The sequence below is a fragment of the Zeus faber genome, assembly GCF_960531495.2.
Source record: "Zeus faber genome assembly, chromosome: 18".
Taxonomy (NCBI): Eukaryota; Metazoa; Chordata; class Actinopteri; order Zeiformes; family Zeidae; genus Zeus; species Zeus faber.
Window position 1 is genome coordinate 26,592 of NC_137210.1, and position 20,378 is coordinate 46,969.

General features: G+C 42.0%; 1 protein-coding gene across 3 annotated transcripts in view; it reads right to left on the reverse strand.

The window, feature by feature from the left end:
- ranbp2 (RAN binding protein 2) overlaps positions 1-20,378 on the reverse strand; it is a 71,900-nt gene that overhangs the window by 2,930 nt on the left and 48,592 nt on the right. For all 3 annotated transcript variants that reach the window (XM_080019014.1, XM_080019013.1, XM_080019012.1), the window contains 4 exons: positions 17,613-17,702; positions 15,643-15,797; positions 8,036-8,309; positions 7,042-7,388 (listed from right to left, as the gene is read on the reverse strand). In XM_080019014.1, coding sequence (XP_079875140.1) covers positions 7,042-7,388; positions 8,036-8,309; positions 15,643-15,797; positions 17,613-17,702 — 866 coding nt within the window. The remainder of the gene's footprint in view (positions 1-7,041; positions 7,389-8,035; positions 8,310-15,642; positions 15,798-17,612; positions 17,703-20,378) is intronic.

The window sequence follows — 20,378 nt, forward strand, 5'->3', positions numbered from 1 at the left end:
ACAAAAGCAATTTCACACACGCTCTGCTGCGCGTGTTTTCGATTAACCCACTGGGGGGGGGTGGTTTGACCGGGCGAAGAAAAACTCCCGAGTGGTTTCCAGAAATCTTCGTAACTTCCCTGAATTTCTGACCAATCACAAAACAGTTTTGAAGTGCATGGGGTTTGTTTACAAGTTTTGGTTCGCTGTTGAGCGTTGCAGTGTGAACACGAATCGGACAAGTGTAACATTAACATTATTCCCCTGAATCGGAAGAAAGCAACTGAACAACAGGTCTGAATACGCTCTTAAAGTCGGCCTGGTTGATCTAATAAGAGTAAAGATTCAGCAAATTGCTTATTTTTGGCCTGAAATTTGTTCATAAACAGATTTTGTTGGATTGATAAGATGAAATCAGTGAGTTTACAGTTTACAGACTAAATACAACTGAACCTGGGGTAAAGTTCAAACCCCATTGGCTCACAGAACCCGGAACTCTTGCTCAAACCCCATTGGCTCACAGAACCCGGAACTCTTGCTCAAACCCCATTGGCTCACATAACAAGGGGCCTGGCAGCTCATTTACATTTAAAGCTACACACACAGAAACAGCCTGTTTTGGAATAGGATGATTTAGAGCAGTGATTTTCAACCACTGTGCCACGGAATGATTTTCCAGAGAATGGACTTCCTTCATTGAACTGAAGGACGCCCCAGAAATATCACCATCCTTACTCTGGTAAACAGCTAAGGCAGTTCTAAGAGGTAGTATTATTTCATTCTCCACTCACAAGAAAAAGAAAGGACAAAAATGCCAAAATAAACTCGAACAGCGACTAAAGGAGTTGCACTCCCAACAAGCCCACTCATCCACTGAGCAAATCCGAGATAAGATCCGGACAATGACATCTCAACTTGATAAATACATCCATCAAAAGACACAATTCCTTATGCAAGGAATAAGAGCAAATTATTTGAATTCATGACAAATCAGGTAAATTTCTTGCAAATCAATTGAAACGCGATAGAGAAAAAACACTTATTACAGCCATCAAAGATTCACAGGGTAGAATAACATACTCTCAGCAAGATCAATAACATATTTAGAGACTATTATAATAACCTATATCACTTTTATAATGAATCGAATATAGCAAACATTCACTCATTCCTTGATGGTTTTGACCTTCCTAAACTTTCGACGGAGCAGGCTACCACCTTATATCAACCACTTACTCTTGAAATTAAAAACTCAGGAAAGCTCTCTGCTCTATGCCCAACAATAAATCACCTGGATCAGTGGAATTTTATAAACACTTCTGGCCACTTATCTCCCCATTATTCATCAGAATGGTTACAGAGGTCAACCTCCACCATGCCTCCACACATGAATACTGGTCTCCTTTTGGTTTACTCAAACCCAATAAGGACCGAACCCTCACCTCCAGTTATAGACCCATAACACTTATTAATTGCGACATTAAGATTTTAAGTAAAATACTAACCAACAGAATTGAAAAAGTAATTCCCTTTTAAATTCACCCAGACCAAACAGGCTCTGTAAAAAGGCAGACACTCATCCAGCAATAGGCGTCGTTTATTCAGTCTGATCAGCATATCTCAAAGGAACAACTTTAATACCATAATTGCCTCTTTGGATGCCGAAAAAGCATTGGACAGAGTTAATTGGACGTATCTCTTTTCAATCCTCAACAAATTTGGCTTTAGAGAATCACTCATTCAATGGATCAGAATCCTCTACAACTTTCCATCTGCTTCTGTCATTACCAATAGTTACACTTCACAGCGTTTCACTCTACAACGCGGCACAAGACAAGGACGTCCAGTCTCCCCTTTACAATTCACCATCTTATTGAACCCCTCACGGCGGCCATCCATCAAAACAGTAATATCGTAGGCATACAAAAAGGACATTCAAAAGGCTCACAAAATCAGTTTGTATGCAGACGATATCTTGTTGTACATACGGAACCCAATATCACAGCTGAGAATTTAGATATAAGATTGAACACCTCTGGTCTATCTCAGACTATTCAATAAATTGGACTAAAACCACAGTCTTACCACTCTGTGGGGAGGACTGCAATGCTGCAACCCAGAAACTTCACTTAACCATCACAACGGGCAATATTAGATACCTTGCTATTGATATCTCCACCAATCTGTCAGATTTGTTTACCCTTAACTTCACTGCATTGCTCAAATCCATTGAAGATCTCATGCGATGGAACAACCTACCCATCTCACTAATTGGTAGGATAGCAGCAGTGAAAATTAATATATTTCCAAAAATAAACTATGTTTTTTCAATGACCCCAGTGCAACCAATAGTACATTGGTTTAGTACTCTATAAATTTTATTGGAAATACAAGATAGTGAGAATTAAACTAGCAACACTACAGAAAAAACAAAGACTGTGGAGGCCTAGCAGCCCCAAACTTTAGATACTACTATCTAGCAAACCATCTTCAATTTATAATTAAATGGTTACAACCAGAGCAACAATTGGTCCATGGATGGCGGGACATTGAACAAACTGAATGTCAGGAGTTATCATCTGATCTCCGATTCCTTATTGAATCAATAAGGAAACATAATTGCTTTAAAAACTCATTTATCGCAACAACTCTGTCAGCCGGGTGAAAATTCCTCAGACTCTGTGGTCACACTATCTCCAACCAAATTCACGCCAATCTGGCACGAACCAGATTTTCTGGTTAAAAACAGACCAATAATCTTTAGGTCTTGGAAAGGACAAGGAATCACTCATCTGGAACACATTTTTGAAAACAATTTGCTTATATCCGTAAGCCCAAGGGAAAATATCGGTGGCCACGGCTTCCTTCAATTACAGCAGTCTCTAAAATGTAAAATCAAATTTACAAACGGCATCCTACAACCACCTCAAATGATTGAACATCTCACTCATATCGGTCACTTGAAAAATCCCTTTTCCAGAATCCACAAACTTCTATTAAAAACATATGACACCTTATCTTTACCTACAATGGAATCGTAAAGAGACCTTGCTGTTCCCGCCAATATCAACCTGTGGAAGCTTATTTGCAATAACACCTTTTCTATAACACGCAACTCCAAAATGCAACTCACCCAAGATCTTGCACAGAGCCCATATCATGGAACACAAAATGTTCAAAATGGGTTTTGTGGATGAAGACATTTGCTCTGTGGGTGGGGGTGCCTATTGGCGCCCTCTGTTCTATGGTCCACATGCTCGGCGGCTGAACAGGGGCTGCCCGGCATGGCGGTGGCGCATGGTGGACCGCTCTGTGCCCGTGGTTGATCACTGTAGGTTGGCTGTGGTTGGCTGTGGTTGGCTGTGGTGGGGCGCCACCCCCCCCCCCCCTTGGGCGGGCTGTGGGTGGGCATGGGAGTCCTGCCGGCCCGCCCGCCCATCAGGCGGGGTGTCGGTCCGTCACCATGGGCCGGGATCCAGGCCTGTGGTCCATGCCTTGCGCCTGTGGCCTGGGTTCTGTGCCTGCGGCTGCGTTTTGTGCCTGCACTTGGGGGTTGGTTGTGTGTGCCCCTGGGGTGCGGGGTCTCCTCGTGCTCCCTGGGACTGGGTAATGCTCCTCGGGGCTGGGCGTGGGGGTTGCTCCACGGCCCTTTGGCTTCTCTGGGGGCCCGGGGGTCTTCTGTGGCCGCAGGGCAGGGTACTCGGGGTTTCCTGCAGCCGTAGGGTGTCTACAGGGCTGTGGAGTTCGGGGCCCTTTCCGCTGCTTGAAGGCACCGCGACATAATACCGGCCCTCTACACCAGTACTAATGGGGATAAGTCATGTACACTCACCAGTGGACATCTTACACACACGCACGCAAATACGCACGCGTTCTTCTCGTGCACCCCAGCACCCTCCTGGTTGCAATGCTCTCCTTTCCACCCTCATTTACTGCCATAACGATGACAGGAAGAAGCCATGTGACCAGTTGTAGTTCCAGTTTTCCTGGACCTAATTAACTGTTCTGTGTTCATGTTTCTGTGTAAATGTTGTTTGGTTTGATGTTTACTTGTGTCACCCGTGGTGATTCTCCCCCTCTTGGAGTAGTGATCAGTTGTTTATAGACCCAAACATGATAAATAGTTCTCCAAAGAGGGGGTTAGTGGTGGTTCTCTATAACCAAAACTGTGCTCTTGACATTCTACAGTTCATCCAAAGGACAGAGTTACTGCAGCAGTTCTTGATTTAAGAATTAATAAAGACTTGCATTGCAGGTTGAGAACTTGAATTCCACTTGCAGATTAACTCTGTCCTCGATGCAATGGTATACAAATACTGTGTTGTATGCTGACAGCACAGGTTAAAAGAAAAAAAAAAAAAAAGAAAAAAGAAAAGCAACACCATGTAACTTCTTTATCTGATCTTCTAATATGATCGTCGACCTTAAAATAACAGCTTCAAAATCATTCTGATGGTACAATGACTTGTAATATGGAGAATGGCACTGCTTTCATTTTAGTCCTTTGCTGGCTAAAAACACAGGAGAATTTTCCGAATGATCCTGATAATCAGGGCCGTATTTATAAGTCTGTAGCTATGAAGCATCCTACATTCATTTTCAGAGAGGACTACATGGAGGACTTCTCTGTTAAAAGGTGACTAACTCTGAATGACCAAACTTTTGACATCCAAAAGTTTAAAGTCAGTCTGAGGTGCAAAATGCCACGGTTTTCTAAAATGCAGGCACACTCGTCTCTGATAGTGCAAGACTCTTAGTATGCACACCATCTACACTGCATTCCAAATTATTATTCAAATTGGATTTAAGTGTCATAAACATTAAATTTTTTGTTTTTCAATTGAACTCATGGACGGTATTCTGTCTCAGGGCTCTTTGGATCACTGAAATCAATCTCAGACACCTGTGATAATTCGTTTTCCAGATGAGCCCAATTAAAGAAAGACTACTTAAGAAGGATGTTCCACATAATTAAGCAGGCGACAGGTTTCAAGCAATATGGGAAAGACAAAGGATCTCTCTGCTGCCGAAAAGCGTCAAATAGTGCAATGCCTTAGACAAGGTATGAAAACAGATATTTCACGAAAACTTAAGCGTGACCATCGTACTGTGAAGAGATTTGTGGCTGATTCGGAGCACAGATGGGTTTGTGCAGATAAAGGCATAATGAGGAAGGTTTCTGCCAGACAAATTCATGGGATTAAGAGAGCAGCTGCTAAAATGCCATTACAAAGCAGCAAACAGGTATTTCAAGCTGCTGGTGCCTCTGGAGTCCCGCGAACCTCAAGGTGTAGGATCCTTCAGAGGCTTGCAGTTGTGCATAAACCTACTATTCGGCCACCCCTAACCAAAGCTCACAAGCAGGAACGGTTGCAGTGGGCCCAGAAATACATGAAGACTCATTTTCAAACAGTCTTGTTTACTGATGAGTGCCGTGCAACCCTGGATGGTCCAGATGGATGGAGTAGTGGATGGTAGGTGGATGGCCACCATGTCCCAACAAGGCTGCGATGTCAGCAAGGTGGCGGTGGAGTCATGTTTTTGGCCGGAATCATGGGGAGAGAGCTGGTAGGCCCCTTTAGGGTCCCTGAAGGTGTGGAAAATGACCTTGGCAAAGTATATAGAGTTTCTGACTGGCCACTTTCTTCCATGGTACAAAAAGAAGAACCGTGCCTTCCGTAGCAAAATCATCTTCATGCTTGACAATGCACCATCTCATGCTGCAAAGAATACCTCTGTGTCATTGGCTGCTATGGGCATAAAAGGAGAGAAACTTATGGTGTGGCCCCCATCCTCAACCCTATTGAGAACCTTTGGAGCATCCTCAAGCAAAGATCTATGAGGGTGGGAGGCGGTTCACATCAAAACAGCATCTCTGGGAGGCTATTCTGACATCCTGCAATGAAATTCAAGCAGAAACTTTTCAAAAACTCACAAGTTCAATGGATGCAAGAATTGTGAAGGTGATATCAAAGAAGGGGTCCTATGTTAACATATAACTTGGCCTGTTAAGATGTTTTTGATTGAAATGGCTTTTGATTGAAATAGCTTTTTATTTCAGTAAATATTATCTCCTTATGCTGCAAATTCAACAAATGACCATTTTCAGTTCTTTACAACCGATAAAATGTTTTGAAACTGTTGTGCATAATAATTTGGAACAGTGCATTTTGAGTTTTTTATTTTTGAAAAAAATACTGTTATCATTGGGAGGTTTGTTCAATAACATTCAAATTCTACCCTAACGGTTGATGACTTGAAAATTATACTGAGCGTCATTTGCATCGACTATTAAAAAATTATAAAATCTTAGAAAAATATCATTTGCATAAAAATTTGGAACACAGGTAATGCGTTGTATGACAACATTGTTTCACACTGTAAAATAAAGTATGTCTTGACATACATACAGACATGAATGAATCGTCATATGTATATTTCATGAATCTGTATTTTAATCTGCACTGAGACCTAAATTATCGCTGTTGCAAAGTAAAAGTTACTTCAGAACTTGTGTGTCTGCAGTATGTGCACATTTAAGATGGTGTTATCGCCTCAAAGATAATTCTATCTCGATCTAAAATGATCTCTTCCAATAAGTTAAATCTATTAATGCGCTGTGGAAGAGTGTACATTATGGGGATGAGATTTTTTTGTTGCGTGACAACAAGCAGCTTAAGAGATTGTGGAATTTTTTTTGTGAATGATGGCCATATGTTAGAGAATGTATATGCCATTAGATAATAAAATTATATCATCCATGTCTGCTCAAAGTTTCAAACGGCACAATGAACGTCTCAGGGGTTATATGGATTGATTTATTCAGGACTTTATTCAGGATTGAGAAATCTTGGGGATGCTTCTATAAATTCACATGCAAAAATATTTTCCAAACTGCTAACTTTTGAAAAGATGATTGCCTTTGAAATAGTGCTGTTTCTCGTCCAGGGGAGTCGCTTTATAATTAAGCCTCACATTCACCCACACACACCAATGGCAAAACACTGACAGCTATACATGTTGATCCGCTCGGATTTAGACAAGTGATTCAGCCTTCCTCACCTGACACATGAAGTCTGGTATGACTCTATGAAAGATGGAGTTGCGCAGCCCGAAGCCCTTATCACCCGTGCAGAGCACCCGGAAGTTCTCTGCCGTCTTTGGGACCAGGTGGGCGAACAACTCCATTGTGATGATGCCTAGGAGCTGGCCATCTGCAACGACTGAAAGGAATACCCGAGGGTTGGTATCCCTGTGGTGGTCCTGGACACGGGACAGCTGGGGGGAGGTCAGCTGACTGCTCGGCTGTCCTAAGCGGGATTGGCACTCCGAGAAAGTCTTCCTGAAGGTCTCGGCAAGCTCTGCTGTCTTGAACTTGGCAGCCAGCTGTTCCACTCTGCCGTCACCCTCTGGGAAGGCAGAGTAAATAATGAAACAGCCAATTAAAACAGTTTGTGGCGCTAAAAAAAAACAACAACAAAGAAACATGATTGAAAACCAGGTCAAATTGCATATTTTCATGGTAAAATACTACCAAATTGAATATACAGGTAGCAGTATTGCACAATGTTTTCTTTTTAAATAACATTCCCAATCACATCCCCATCATCCAGAATTAACAAGAAGGTGGCTTCTACCATCTGTGCTTGATGTGGAAAGTCATAGATGTTTCTAAAATAAAAGTCGAGACAGTTTTTTTTTTAGGCAGTTGTAGTTGCTTAAAAGAGTTGATTTTCAAGAAGGAAGCTTTATTCATTTCGTATTTAGAACTGATACTTAATTGCCTTGAAATATGATAATGTTTTGCTTTAAAAGCAATTTTACTACTTGAGACAACAAGTTTTCCTCAGTATTTAGAAATTTAGTATTTAAATTTCAGTTTGCAAAACAGTCTGCACCAGGTTGAGCAACTGGCAAGTTTTCAAAAAACCCTATCCCAATGAGGAAGCACAACAATAAATAACAATCCTCGACATAAAAATGAAACACGGAATCTGGGCGCATGCGATTTTCTATCAATTTTACAAGTTTGATTTGTGTTTGGAAAGGTCCATACCAGCATAATCTGTGGCGGTCCAGACCAGTGCATTTGCCGACGTGTTCATGGGCTGCAGCTCCATGGCTGTGGAAAGGGTGTGGTTGGCGCACACTCGCAGCACCTGCTCCCTCCTCATGAGGATCCGATAGAAATGCTTCACTGGATGAAAGAGGATTTTGATGTCGCCCACCCCACGCTCCTTCCACTGGCCGAGATCCCGGTCCCAGCGGTACAGCTTGGTACGCTCCTTAAACAGGATCTCTTCATCTTCCTCGCCAGACTTGGTCTCCACCTGAAACACATAACCACGCTGAAAGTAACAGTAGACTAAATAGTGAAATGCAATGCAATTATAAGGTACACCGAAATTCCTGAGTTTACCCGTTTAAATCTATTTATTTTTAATAAAAACAAACTTCGTATGGAAATAAGCGGGTTGACCCGGGTGCCCTGTAAACATCAGTGCCGATTGGAGGTGGAGCTGATTAAAACCCATGTCTATTGCAGGGTCATTTGACCCGGGACTGAACCCAGGGTTTTTCCTTGCCCACTGATGAAAAATGCCAGATGTAACTGGGTGTTATCGGGTTTTTGTTGCAGTGGGAAAAGGGTATAAGAGAGGGACCCACTGCAAGTTTAGTCAGGGTGTAAGATCAATCTCACCTGACCATACCTCTTGACTTTATCTTTAAGACTTTTTCAAGGGCCCTTCCGGAACGTATTGGCATTACATGAAAAGGCCAATAATATTATTTTTACAAGACACAGTAGCCAGTAATTTAGGGTACAGTTCTGGGCAGCCTAAAACCTTTTGTTGATTTACTGGGGTAGGTATGTGTTTTCCAAGACAGAGACTGGTGTATTGTGAGACACATGTGAAGGCCTCAGATTGCTAGTGACCTAAAGGCCCTCCTCAATGACAAGAAGGGTCTGACCTTCAGGTCTGGTGACAAGTAAAGAACTGAAGCGGGTAAAGAAGGAGCTGAAGCAAAATCTCAGCGACAGCAAGGACACTTATGCCATGGGCACACTACATGACTTTCAAAGTCGTCAGATCGCTGTACTGTTCACACTACACAACTGTCTGTCGTGTAATTGGGAATCTTGCAGTCTTGTGGTTTATACACTAATACCTTATAGGCTTAGAAGCCTCTAAACCTCACCCTTTCAGACTAATGTATTGAGCCAAAATGTATATTATGTTTTTTAAGCCAATAGACAGTAGACAAAGATTTTATCTAATCCCAAATACCAGCACAATTGTGATGTGATTGACAGACGTAGCATATCAATTTGTTGTAATTTATATAAAAAAAACACCTTTATACATGAGCATATACACATATAACACATTATATATGAAATTAATAGATTAATGGTTTCTTCTCAATTCAAAAAAACCAACTCCCAGATATTCAACAAGAATATCTGGGGGAAAACATAAATATATAAATATAAATTAAACATGGGAATTCAAAATGACAAATGTATTTTCGCCTGTCTTTTTAAAAACACTTACAAGACAGAACCCCGGCAGGGACGGGACCTGTCGCTTTAAGACATTGCATTGTGTGAGGAGCCCTGTCTGCACATGGCTGGAAGAGCATGACGGTGACTGAGAGATCACTATGAGAGCCAATAAACGTGTTGTGTGTTATTGTTTATTTTAAAAGTTAGAAGGTGGCTACCACTACCTATCCTAAAATACACTCACCGGCCACTTTATTAGGAAGAACCAGGTTGGACCACCTTTTGCCTTCCGAACTGCCTTAATTCTTTGTGGCATAGATTCAACAAGGTGTTGGAAACATTCCTCAGAGATTTGGTCCATATTGACATGATAACATCATGCAGTTGCTGCGGATTTGTCGGTTGCACATCCATGATGCGAATCTCCCGTTCCACCACATCCCAAAGGTGCTCTATTGGATTGAGATCTGGTGACTGTGGAGGCCATTGGAGTACGGTGAACTCATTGTCATGTTCAAGAAACCAGTTTGAGATGATTTAAGCTTTGTGACATGGTGCATTATCCTGCTGGAAGTAGCCATGATGGACATGGTCAGCAACAAGGTGTGGCGTTTAAACCATGCTCAATTGGTACTAACGGGGCCAAAGTGTGCCAAGAAAATATCCCCCACACCATAACACCACCAGCCTGAACCATTGATACAAGGCAGGATGGATCCATGCTTTCATGTTGTTTACGCCAAATTATGACCCTACCATCTGAATGTCGCAGCTGAAACTGAGACTCATCAGACCAGGCAACATTTTTCCAATCTCCTATTGTCCATTTTTGGTGAGCCTGTGCAAATTGTAGCCTCAGTTTCCTGTTCTTAGCTGACAGGAGTGGAACCCGGTGTGGTCTTCTGCTGCTGTAGTCCATCTGCTTCGAGGTTCGATGTGTTGTACGTTCAGAGACGGTATTCTGCATACCGTGGTTGTAAAAAAATCTAGTTACTGTTGCCTTTCTATTGTCTCGAACCAGTGCCCATTCTCCTCTGACCTCTGACATGAACAAGGCATTTTTGTCCACACAACTGCCGCTAACTGGATATTTTCCTATTTTTCGGACCATTCTCTGTAAACCCTAGAGATGGTTGTGCGTGAAAATCCCAGTAGGTCAACAGTTTCTGAAATACTCAGACCAGCCCGTCTGACAACAACAACCACACCACGTTCAAAGTCACTTTAATCTCCTTTCTTTCCAATTCTGATGCTCAGTTTGAACTACAGCAAGACCGTCTCGCTCCCTGCTTTTTGGAAATCTGACCACTCCTGGATCCTGGACCTCCTCACAGCCCGCCCCCAGGTGGTCAGGGTGGGGAAGCACATGTCAAGCGTCCTCACCCTGAATACAGGATCCCCCCAGGGCTGCGTCCTCAGCCCCCTACTGTACTCCCTGTACACACATGACTGTGTGGCCAGGTCCAGCTCCAACACCATCATCAAGTTTGCTGACGACACCGTTGTCGTGGGCCTGATCACCGACTGCGACGAGAAGGCCTACCGCGAGGAGGTGGCTGACCTGTCACTCTGGTGCCAGGACAACAGCCTCCACCTGAACTTTAGCAAAACTAAGGAGCTGATTGTGGACTTTAGGCCAGGATCACAATCGAGGACGCACGTGCCCTTGGTGATTAACGGGATTTCTGTTGACAGGGTGAGCAGCTTCAAATACCTGGGAGTCCACATCACAGAGGACTTAACATGGACTTTACAAACAGACACTCTGGTGAGGAAGGCGAGGCAGCGCCTTTACCACCTCAGGCAGCTGAGGAAATTCCGGGTCTCGGTGAGGATCCTCAAGTCCTTCTACTCTGGAGCAGTGGAGAGCATCCTGACAGGCAACATCACTGCCTGGTTTGGGAGCTATACTGCTCAGGACAGACGGGCCCTGCAGAGGGTGGTGCGTTCAGCTGAACGTACCACTGGAACTACCCTCCCCCACTTGCAGGAGTTATACACCAGGAGGTGTAGTAGCAGAGCCCGCAGGATCATGAAGGATCCTCATCACCCCAACAACGGACTGTTGCAGCTGCTGCGGTCAGGCAAGCGCCTCCGCAGTCACACAGCGAGAACAGAGAGACTGAGACAGAGTTTTTTCCCGCAAGCCATTAGAACTGTCAATGATGTCCTCTCCAGGGGTCCTCACTGAGCCATACACATAGGCTCCACTACCTACTGTATATGTGTAGCATACTGTACCGCACACTGTCACTGTTCAGGGTTGTTTGTGATGCCGTATTGCTGTATACTGTGCTGTATTATCCCTAACACTACCTCAATTTATTCACATGCCACTTTAAAGTACATATCTGTATATACATAATTGCCTATTCCACATATAAGCATATTCCTTCTATCTTTTCCATTTTATCTTATTTTATTTTTATTGTATTTTATTTAATTCTATATATTTTTTACTTTATTCTATAAGTATTCGACTTACTGTATTACGTTTTAGGAGTCAGTTAGTTGTTCTATTAGAAATAAAATTTTCCTAGGACATAGTGTGTTATCACCGGGTGCGTTGCATTACATTTCACTGCATATATGTATGAAAGTATGTATATGTATGTGACGAATAAACCTCTTGAATCTTGAGCAAGTCATCCTCACCATGTCTACATGCCTCAATGCAATGAGTTGCTGCCATGTGATGATTAGCTATTTGTGTTAACAAGCAATTGAACAGGTGTACCTAATAAAGTGGCCGGTGAGTGTATATGCAAGTCCACAGAGTCCTGTCTCACGGTATCTCCGTGGAAGGAAATCACTCCCTGTGAAAGTTCCCAACAACGTGGTTCCATTCAAACTGACTACACGAAAATTAAATGGACACGATTCAGACGGGTTACTCTGGAGCTGCAAGCACACTCCATGTGTGACGACACAAACATGGAATATGTTTTTGACTGACTTGAGTGCCAGTAAGTAAATTCAAGTAAATCCTGTTATCACGTTGTCATATTACTTTTTACTAATGCAATACTATTCGGATTTAGCGCTGTGACACCGTCGGCACAGGTTGTTGGTGTAGGCTATTTTTAAATTTATTTGAGAAAAATTATGATCAACGTTAATGAATGATATAATTCTACCACTTAGTGATGTCTAAATGCTGAGGCATATGTTTGTTTGGTGACGCCCTACTCTTTCACAGGGGATCTTACATTCCTGTATACGACTGTCTCAAGTGTTATAGTCGTCATCTCGTAAAAGGACCATTTGTGTAAATACTCAACGTATGCTTTCCTGGCACTGAAAGTGTTCTTTGTTTTTCTTTGTTGAAGACAACAGTGAATCACATGGCAAGTCTCAGAATGGGACACAAACTCTCATGACTATACAAGCCTCTTCAAGTAAAGTAGAGGTAGACTGATCAGAACACTGCTTTGAAGCGTGACTGAATCTCTCTTTATTCTGCATAATAAATATCTTTAACACTATTTTGTTTTCCTCTAGTGGGCAGATTAACCTCACCGACTACGCAGGAGAATTTCTCCAACATATTGTTCTGTGAAACTTTAGTTTCGTAGACACTTTCTTTGAGGATTGAATAATTTCTGTATCATTAATAGATGTTAATATAGGCCCCAAAACAAGCACGTCCTTGGGCATGTCCAGGTGACTGACTGTCTTGCTGGTTTATATACGGGAGGGGTTTCACCTGAAACTCAATAGCAATAGCCAGTGAAACCAACGATGCTAATCGATCACCATACCTACACAACGCCCCCCAGATAACACTAAAACAAGCTTAATTTACTGACAAAATAAACAATTTAGTGATCCTTGAACTTGTTTGTTATATTAAGTGGGTTCTTCAACATTTAAACTTTTGGAATATGAAAAAAATATATATAAAAAGTGGGTGAAAAAAACTTTCATGGAGATTTGCGGGACTTTGCGTTTGCCAACTTAGTTCCATTATCCCGCCCAGACTTAAAGGACGTGGAGGAACCCAGTCATATAGTGCAGCGTAGAGCACGCTGACTGGCTGCTGTAATGGAGCCAGTAGATGCAGTCTCCGGAGGATCGCACTTTGGTTGAATATAAATAAGTATAATAAGTTGATGGAGAAATAGTGATATAAAAGTTGTCATTTCCATTATTAGTTGAATGGTGGTGGTTTCATACTTGTAGCCAAGAAGCCAATGGAGGGCTTGGACATAAAATAAGATTAAACTTTATTAATCCCCATCGGGAATTTTAGGCGTTGCAGCAGCGAAAACAGTGCAGTTGAGTGTAGTGCATGGTCTCGGGCGGCGCAGTTGGTCTGGTGACTGAGTTGCGGCTCCAGGTCATTACATATATAATAGAATGTAAATATGAATAATTATTAATGAAAGAGGGGTTTCTTTTGGCAGTGGAAACTAGGTGATCTGGTATTTATCACTCCTCGTAAACAGATCTTGGCGACCTCTAAAGATGCATATATGTCATTTTTGTATTTAGAATGAGTAATATTGTATAATATTGAATATCTACCATTTCTTTTTTACCAATTGTGGTTCCAATATTCCAATCGGATTGAATTAAAGCTTTGCTTGATCAATTTTCAGGACTCATCTGTGATTTGTGCATACACATGGTATGAGGTTAAAATTTTTCTTCAAAAGTATTAACAAAACAAAGTTTTTACATAGTGCATCCCAAATTTTTGCTGAAGGGACCGATTATGGAAAAGCTTGAACAAACTTTTAAATTACGCCTTGTAGATCTAATATGAGTGAAGATTGAGCAACTACATTGCTTATTGCTCGCCTCAAATTTGTTCAGAGTCTAACCCTAACGGAACCAGGCAGTAAAGCTCAAACCCCATTGGCTCACAGAACCCGGAACTTGTGCTTAAACCCCATTGGCTCACAGAACTAGAGGCCTTAGGAGGGTGGCTCCACCAACTGAACAAACAGTCCTGGAACAGGATGGGTTAAAGGCATGTTAGAATGTAGGCATACAAATTTAAAGGAATTTCCTTATTCCTCCTCAATGGTGTTAATCTTTAACAATCAACGACCAATTGATATAAAAGCATAAAAGCTCATGACGTCACCAGGGGGTGGCGCCATGACGCGTGGGGACCTACACAATGACGCAAGGCTGCGCTCCTCTGAGATTTCATGACTCGGTGCGAAGGCCGTTTCTCCTCATTTCATTGGTCTGGTCTTTGCAAGAGTTGAGGGTTAGTTATTTTTTTCTCGACTGCCCCTTGTTGTTCCGGGGAGGGACTGCATGCAGAATGTGCCAGCCTTTTAAACGCCATGCACTGTGCACGAGCGTAAAACTTCCGTTGATACAATTACAACAAGACAGCAGATTGTTAACTTAATTGTTTAATTTGAATCTTATTTATTAAATTCTTATCAGCAATTAATTGATAGTCGATTCTTGTTAACATCCCTACTAAATGCATAATCTTAGTAGTATTTTCAGCAAAAAAAAAAAGTTTTGGGGACCTCAGACTTTAACTTGTTGAAAAGAAGCCTAATAGGTCCCCTTTAAATCATGCGTAAAAACATCTAATTTCAGATACAACAGTGAAACTTGTCACTGGCAGAGGTTCTCTGATGACTGCTATTGAGGAATGTAGGTGGTTGTGCTTGCACCATTCAACAAAATTGTCTCTTTAACATCAGCAATACAAAGAAGATGGTAGTGGACCATGTGAAGATTAAGGTTAGAGGGCCTCTTTCACTGAAAGGCTGTATATGCAGAATCACTGCAGTATTCAAGACACTTGCGTACTAGCCAGATTTGTTCTTACCCACGCACGCATGTTTATGAATATGAACCATTCTAAATTAAATAGGTGGTTAACTAGTATTAGTTGAGAGCATCGTGGGCTGGTTTCTTCCTTCCTCCAATTGTCTGGTGGTTTCAGTCGCCCCATCCCAGCAAACCTGCCAAGGGTATGTTCAGAAGCCAATGGGTGAGGTTTTTATCCAGTCTATGCTCTGTACTAACTGATGCCAAATGCTTCCTTATGGAATCTATTGTTGCCACTAAAAGCGATTTGGTTGTTGTAGAATGTTTTCAATGTTGTTTTGATATTGTAGAATGTTTTTACGTTCAAAATTTCAAATGTTGACATTTACAATTGACCATGGGTGGGGTACCTCTGGAAGAGACACTATTGGCTCAAAGTCAATTTCCACATTAGCAGCAGCCTCCTCTTCATCGCTGCCGCCCTCCTCTCCAGCCTTCTTTGGTGCCGAGGATCTGGTAGATTCAAATACTGTAGCGCCAGTATTTGCCCAGCAGAAGTTAGAGTCTAAAAAAAAAAATTAAAAACAAAACAATCAAAACCCTAATCAATAAAAACATAAAACCTTTAAAAAAATAAATTAAAAAAATAAAACAAAGATTGAATCAACACAGGATACTAAAGCACATGTGGGACATATTAATCTAGTGTCTCAGTATATGAAATTAGTCAGCCAAAGTCAGTCAATTTGATCCAACTTTTATGTGTAGGAGGAACAGCTTTTTCCCAACTTTCTTAACCTAGGAAACTACTCTTATTTAAGAGCTGTCCTAACCTGGTAGAAGTTTCCAGCGAATTGCGTTCACCACACCACTTTGCACAAAAACGATTCCATCTCTTACCAAACTATCCAATCTCTTAATATGTTTATTGCCAAGCGGTCCTGACACATCTCTCCTCCCAAGAAAGGATGTGCTTATCTGTGGTCAATGGAACAATTAACATTAAAATATATTATTTGGACACCATCTAAGATCCTGTGCTCTTTATGAAGAAAGAAGGTGTTTGTGGCGATACATTTTGGGGCAACTAGGAATATGCTACTTTCCAACAATGATTATTTAACTGATCAGCCACAACATTAAAACCACCTGCCTAATAGTGTGTAGGACCCCTAGTGCTGCCAAAACAGCTCTGACCTGTCGAGGCATGGACCCCACAAGACCTCTGAAGGTGTCCTGTGGGATCTGGCACCAAGACATTAGCAGCAGATCCTTTAAATCTTGTAAGTTGTGAGGTGGGGCCCTCCTGGATCGGATTTGTTGTTCCAGCACATCCCACAAATGTGCGATTCGAATTAAGATCTAGGAGATTTGGAGGCCAAGTCAACACCTTGAGCTCTTTTTGCAGTGTGGCAGGTTGCATTATCCTGCTGAAAAAAGGCCACTGCAATCAGGGAATATAGTTGCCACGAAGGGGTGTACTTGGTCTTCAACAACGTTAAGGTAGATGGTGCGTGTGAAATTAACATCCGTATACATGCAAGGACCCCAGGTTTCCCAGCAGAACATTGCCCAGAGCATCACACTGCCTCCGCCAGCTTGCCTTCTTGCCATAGTGCATCCTGGTGCCATCCCTTCCCCAGATAAATGACGCACATGCACCGGATCTTCCACATGATTTAAAAGCGAACGTGATTCAGACTCTGACCGGTCTGCGGCCCTGCTGCCACATACACAGCAAGCTGCCATGCACTGGGTGTTCTGACACCTTTCTATCATAGCAAGCATTATCTTTTTCAGAAATTTGTGCTACAGGAGCTCTTCTGTGGGATCGGACAAGACGGGCTAGCCTTGCTCCCACAACCATCAATAAGCCGGTTCACCATTTGTCCTTCATTGGACCGCTTTTGGTAGGTACTAACCACTGCATAACACCCCACAAGACCTGCCGTTTTGGAGATGCTCTGACCCAGTCATCAAGCCATCATAATTTGGCCCATGTCAAAGTCACACAGTTCTTGCTGTTGGAAGCAGGAAAAATGGGCAAGCATAACTGGTTTCCCTGAAGTTGTAGGTGTAATATTTGACGGCGTATTAAGATCATTGGCCCATCAGTCACGACATGTTCTAAACAAAGAAAAAAATGCTATAATATTTCCATTTCTCAGACCTCCATTCTCAGTATGTTAAAGAGCATCGCCATTCACTCTCAAAAGAGAAGCCCTACTCCTCGTGGAAAGTGTGTACAAAGCTTCATAACCAACTTTGATGTTCTCCGAGGAATACTTTTTTCTCTCCTTTTACTTCTGGTTGAAGTTTTCGTGAAACTCCTAGGATGATGATCCTCAGATGCTTTGTGAAAATGGTTCCTGTGACTTACCTTTCTGTCCAAAAGCATATTCTCCCGTGTTTTTGGCCAGGTCAGCAAAGGAGAATCCTCCAAATGAGTTGAAGCCAAAGGTGGGATTGTCTGTATTGGTCACACATTAAAGAGTGTTAGTAAGTAAGGTCAGTAAGTATAAGAACACAATCTTGAAAAACAAGTAATGAACTGTTCTGATTTAACCAGTTTTTAATTTGGGCAAAGCCATGAGGCTGAATTAAGATATTAAAGTGACTGAGGCTGTGATGGGAGACGATGAAAACAAGGTTTTTAGGAAATAGCACTGCCTGCTACTTAAGATTTTGATGTGATGTTGTTTTGATGCAATTGTAGAGTGTTCTGATGGGAAATGAGTTACCTGCCAAGATTAACAAACACAATAGTGACAATAATAGTGACTTTTCCTGTAACTAGCGAAATACAAAATCCTTTGGCTTCATTTTTGGTATTGGGAACCCCCCCCCCCGGAAAAAAAAAAAGTAATTACCACCATCAAATGTTCCAATACAGCTCAGTGCATGCCATATTTAAATAGTTTCAAAAGCTAGAGATGTCAAAATTCCCTCAGAGTAAATAGCACTACGAACTGCAAGACCCAGGATCCATTCCGCACACGACTCACGAAAGAATGACCCTCCCCGTCACGCACGGTGGAAAATAAATACATCTACAAGCAAAGCGTATTATTAGAGTCACACAAAAAAGAAAGTACTCCTGTGTTTCGAGAAATCTCTCTCTCTCTCAGAAGAAAGCATGATCTTGTTGATCAAAAATGCTATTACGTTTTGGTCATCTGAGGGAGCGATCGGGGTGCAAACTGCACCCCTGTCTCCTTCATAGGAGATGAGTGATTGCGTGTCCCATTCCTCTTATTAAAGAAAATAAAAACAATGTGTTTTTATTTTAGGTGTATTTTATTTCACTCAACTTCCTTATACAGTGGTACCTTGATTTACGAGTGCACTAACATACGAGTTTTCCAAGTTACGAGCCGTCAATCTTTTGTATTGATTTGCGAGCAAAATGTGAGTTATGAGGAGTGAGCTTCAGGTATGCTGCCGCTAGTTGGCGTGACGAGCGAATCCGGCCAGCATCCTGCGTCTCACTCGTTCACTTCACATGGTTACCTGACCATGGAAGCATCTTTTGTGTTTTGTGCTTTATGTGCAGTTATTTTGCCAAATTTCTTTTTTTCTAACCATGGGTCCTCAGAAAGTAAGTGCTGAGAAGAAGCGGATGATGTCAAATGAATTAAAGCATGAAATCATAGAAAAACATGAGCGATTCTCTTCGACATTCTCTATTATGTTTTTATACAATATTTGTTATTTATAAATACATTTTTCTTACTTAAAAACACGTAAAAAATAAATTGGGGTGTTTTTTTGGGGGCTGGAAAGGATTAATGGCATTTCAATAAATTTCAATGGGGAAAATTGATTTGCTTTACGAGCAGATTGAATTATGAGCTCTGTCATGGAACGAATTAAACTCGTAAGTCAAAAGTACCACCACTTTATTAAAAAAAAAGCACCGTGCTGCAGGCTGGGTTCGGGTCCGGGCGGCTTGCGCCTGGTGGTTTCTGGTGTGCTCTCCGGGGCCCCTTGTTGAGGTGGGTGTCAGTTGGGGTTCAAGTGGCCTGCACTGAACGCACTCTGTTACATGGATGGGTGCTCGGGCTTGCTGCGGATGGGGGCGTCTGGCCTATGTGTGGTGCGCATGGCTGGTTCCCTCGCGGCCGGGGTTATACACCCATGGCTGCATCTTGTGCTACCCACCCCCACTGTTTTATCAATACATGTCGTCTGATGTTTTTATGTTGAGTTATTCTACAAATTAATCTCTTAAGATATAACTTGAAATGCATCTCGTAAATTTACCGAACATTTTTATGCAATCTTCTTGGAAAATTTGTGTTTATATATATGGTACTTGGGTGTGCACAGAATCTGAATATATCTGACACTGATCAGCCGGTCACTGATTGGCTGGTCACCGGTCATGTCTGATCAAGCTGAAAACGGGCCAATCGATCGGTGCATCTCACGTTTCATATGCTACCAATACTGTCACATTTTTGTAGTTAATTATAACTCCCCGACTTCCCATTTTACCCTAGCAATGCAGCATTATGCCTCAGTGGATAATAAAGTACCGCTGCACTCTGGATGTTGACTGAGTGAGAGGTTACAGAACCACAATCACAAGGTCATAGCATCTGGTCCAATGCAAGGGTTGAAGTTTAAATACTGAAAAGAAGTACGGTATTGTTTTGTAGTCATTGATCGTTTTCTATGAATGATGTTTTTTTTGTGGTTTCAGCTGGCATTTTGTACTTGCGTATTTTGACCAAGAAGTGCGTGGGTTGGTTGGTACACAAAATGCATTCAGGTTGGCAGGTCTGTTGAGTAGTAATGTCGATTAGTTGTTTATAGACCAAAACCTGTAAGATAGTTTACCAAAGAGAGAGAATGGTGGCGGTTGTGTAATAAAAAGCTGTTCCCTTGTCATCCTACGGGTCCTCCATAGGACAGAGTTGTTGCAAGCAGTTCTTGATGATTAAAGAATGAATAAAGAGTTGCAGCTCCACTTTTCAGACTTCCTCTGTCCTAGATGCAATGGCATACAAATACTCTGTGTTGCCCAGCATGCTGACAGTACAGGTTTAAAAATAAATAAATAAAAGAAATAATTAAAAGCTCTGTGCATAACGGGACACACTCAGCATCACTCCCCCTAACAACTTTTCTGGGGAAACCCTGG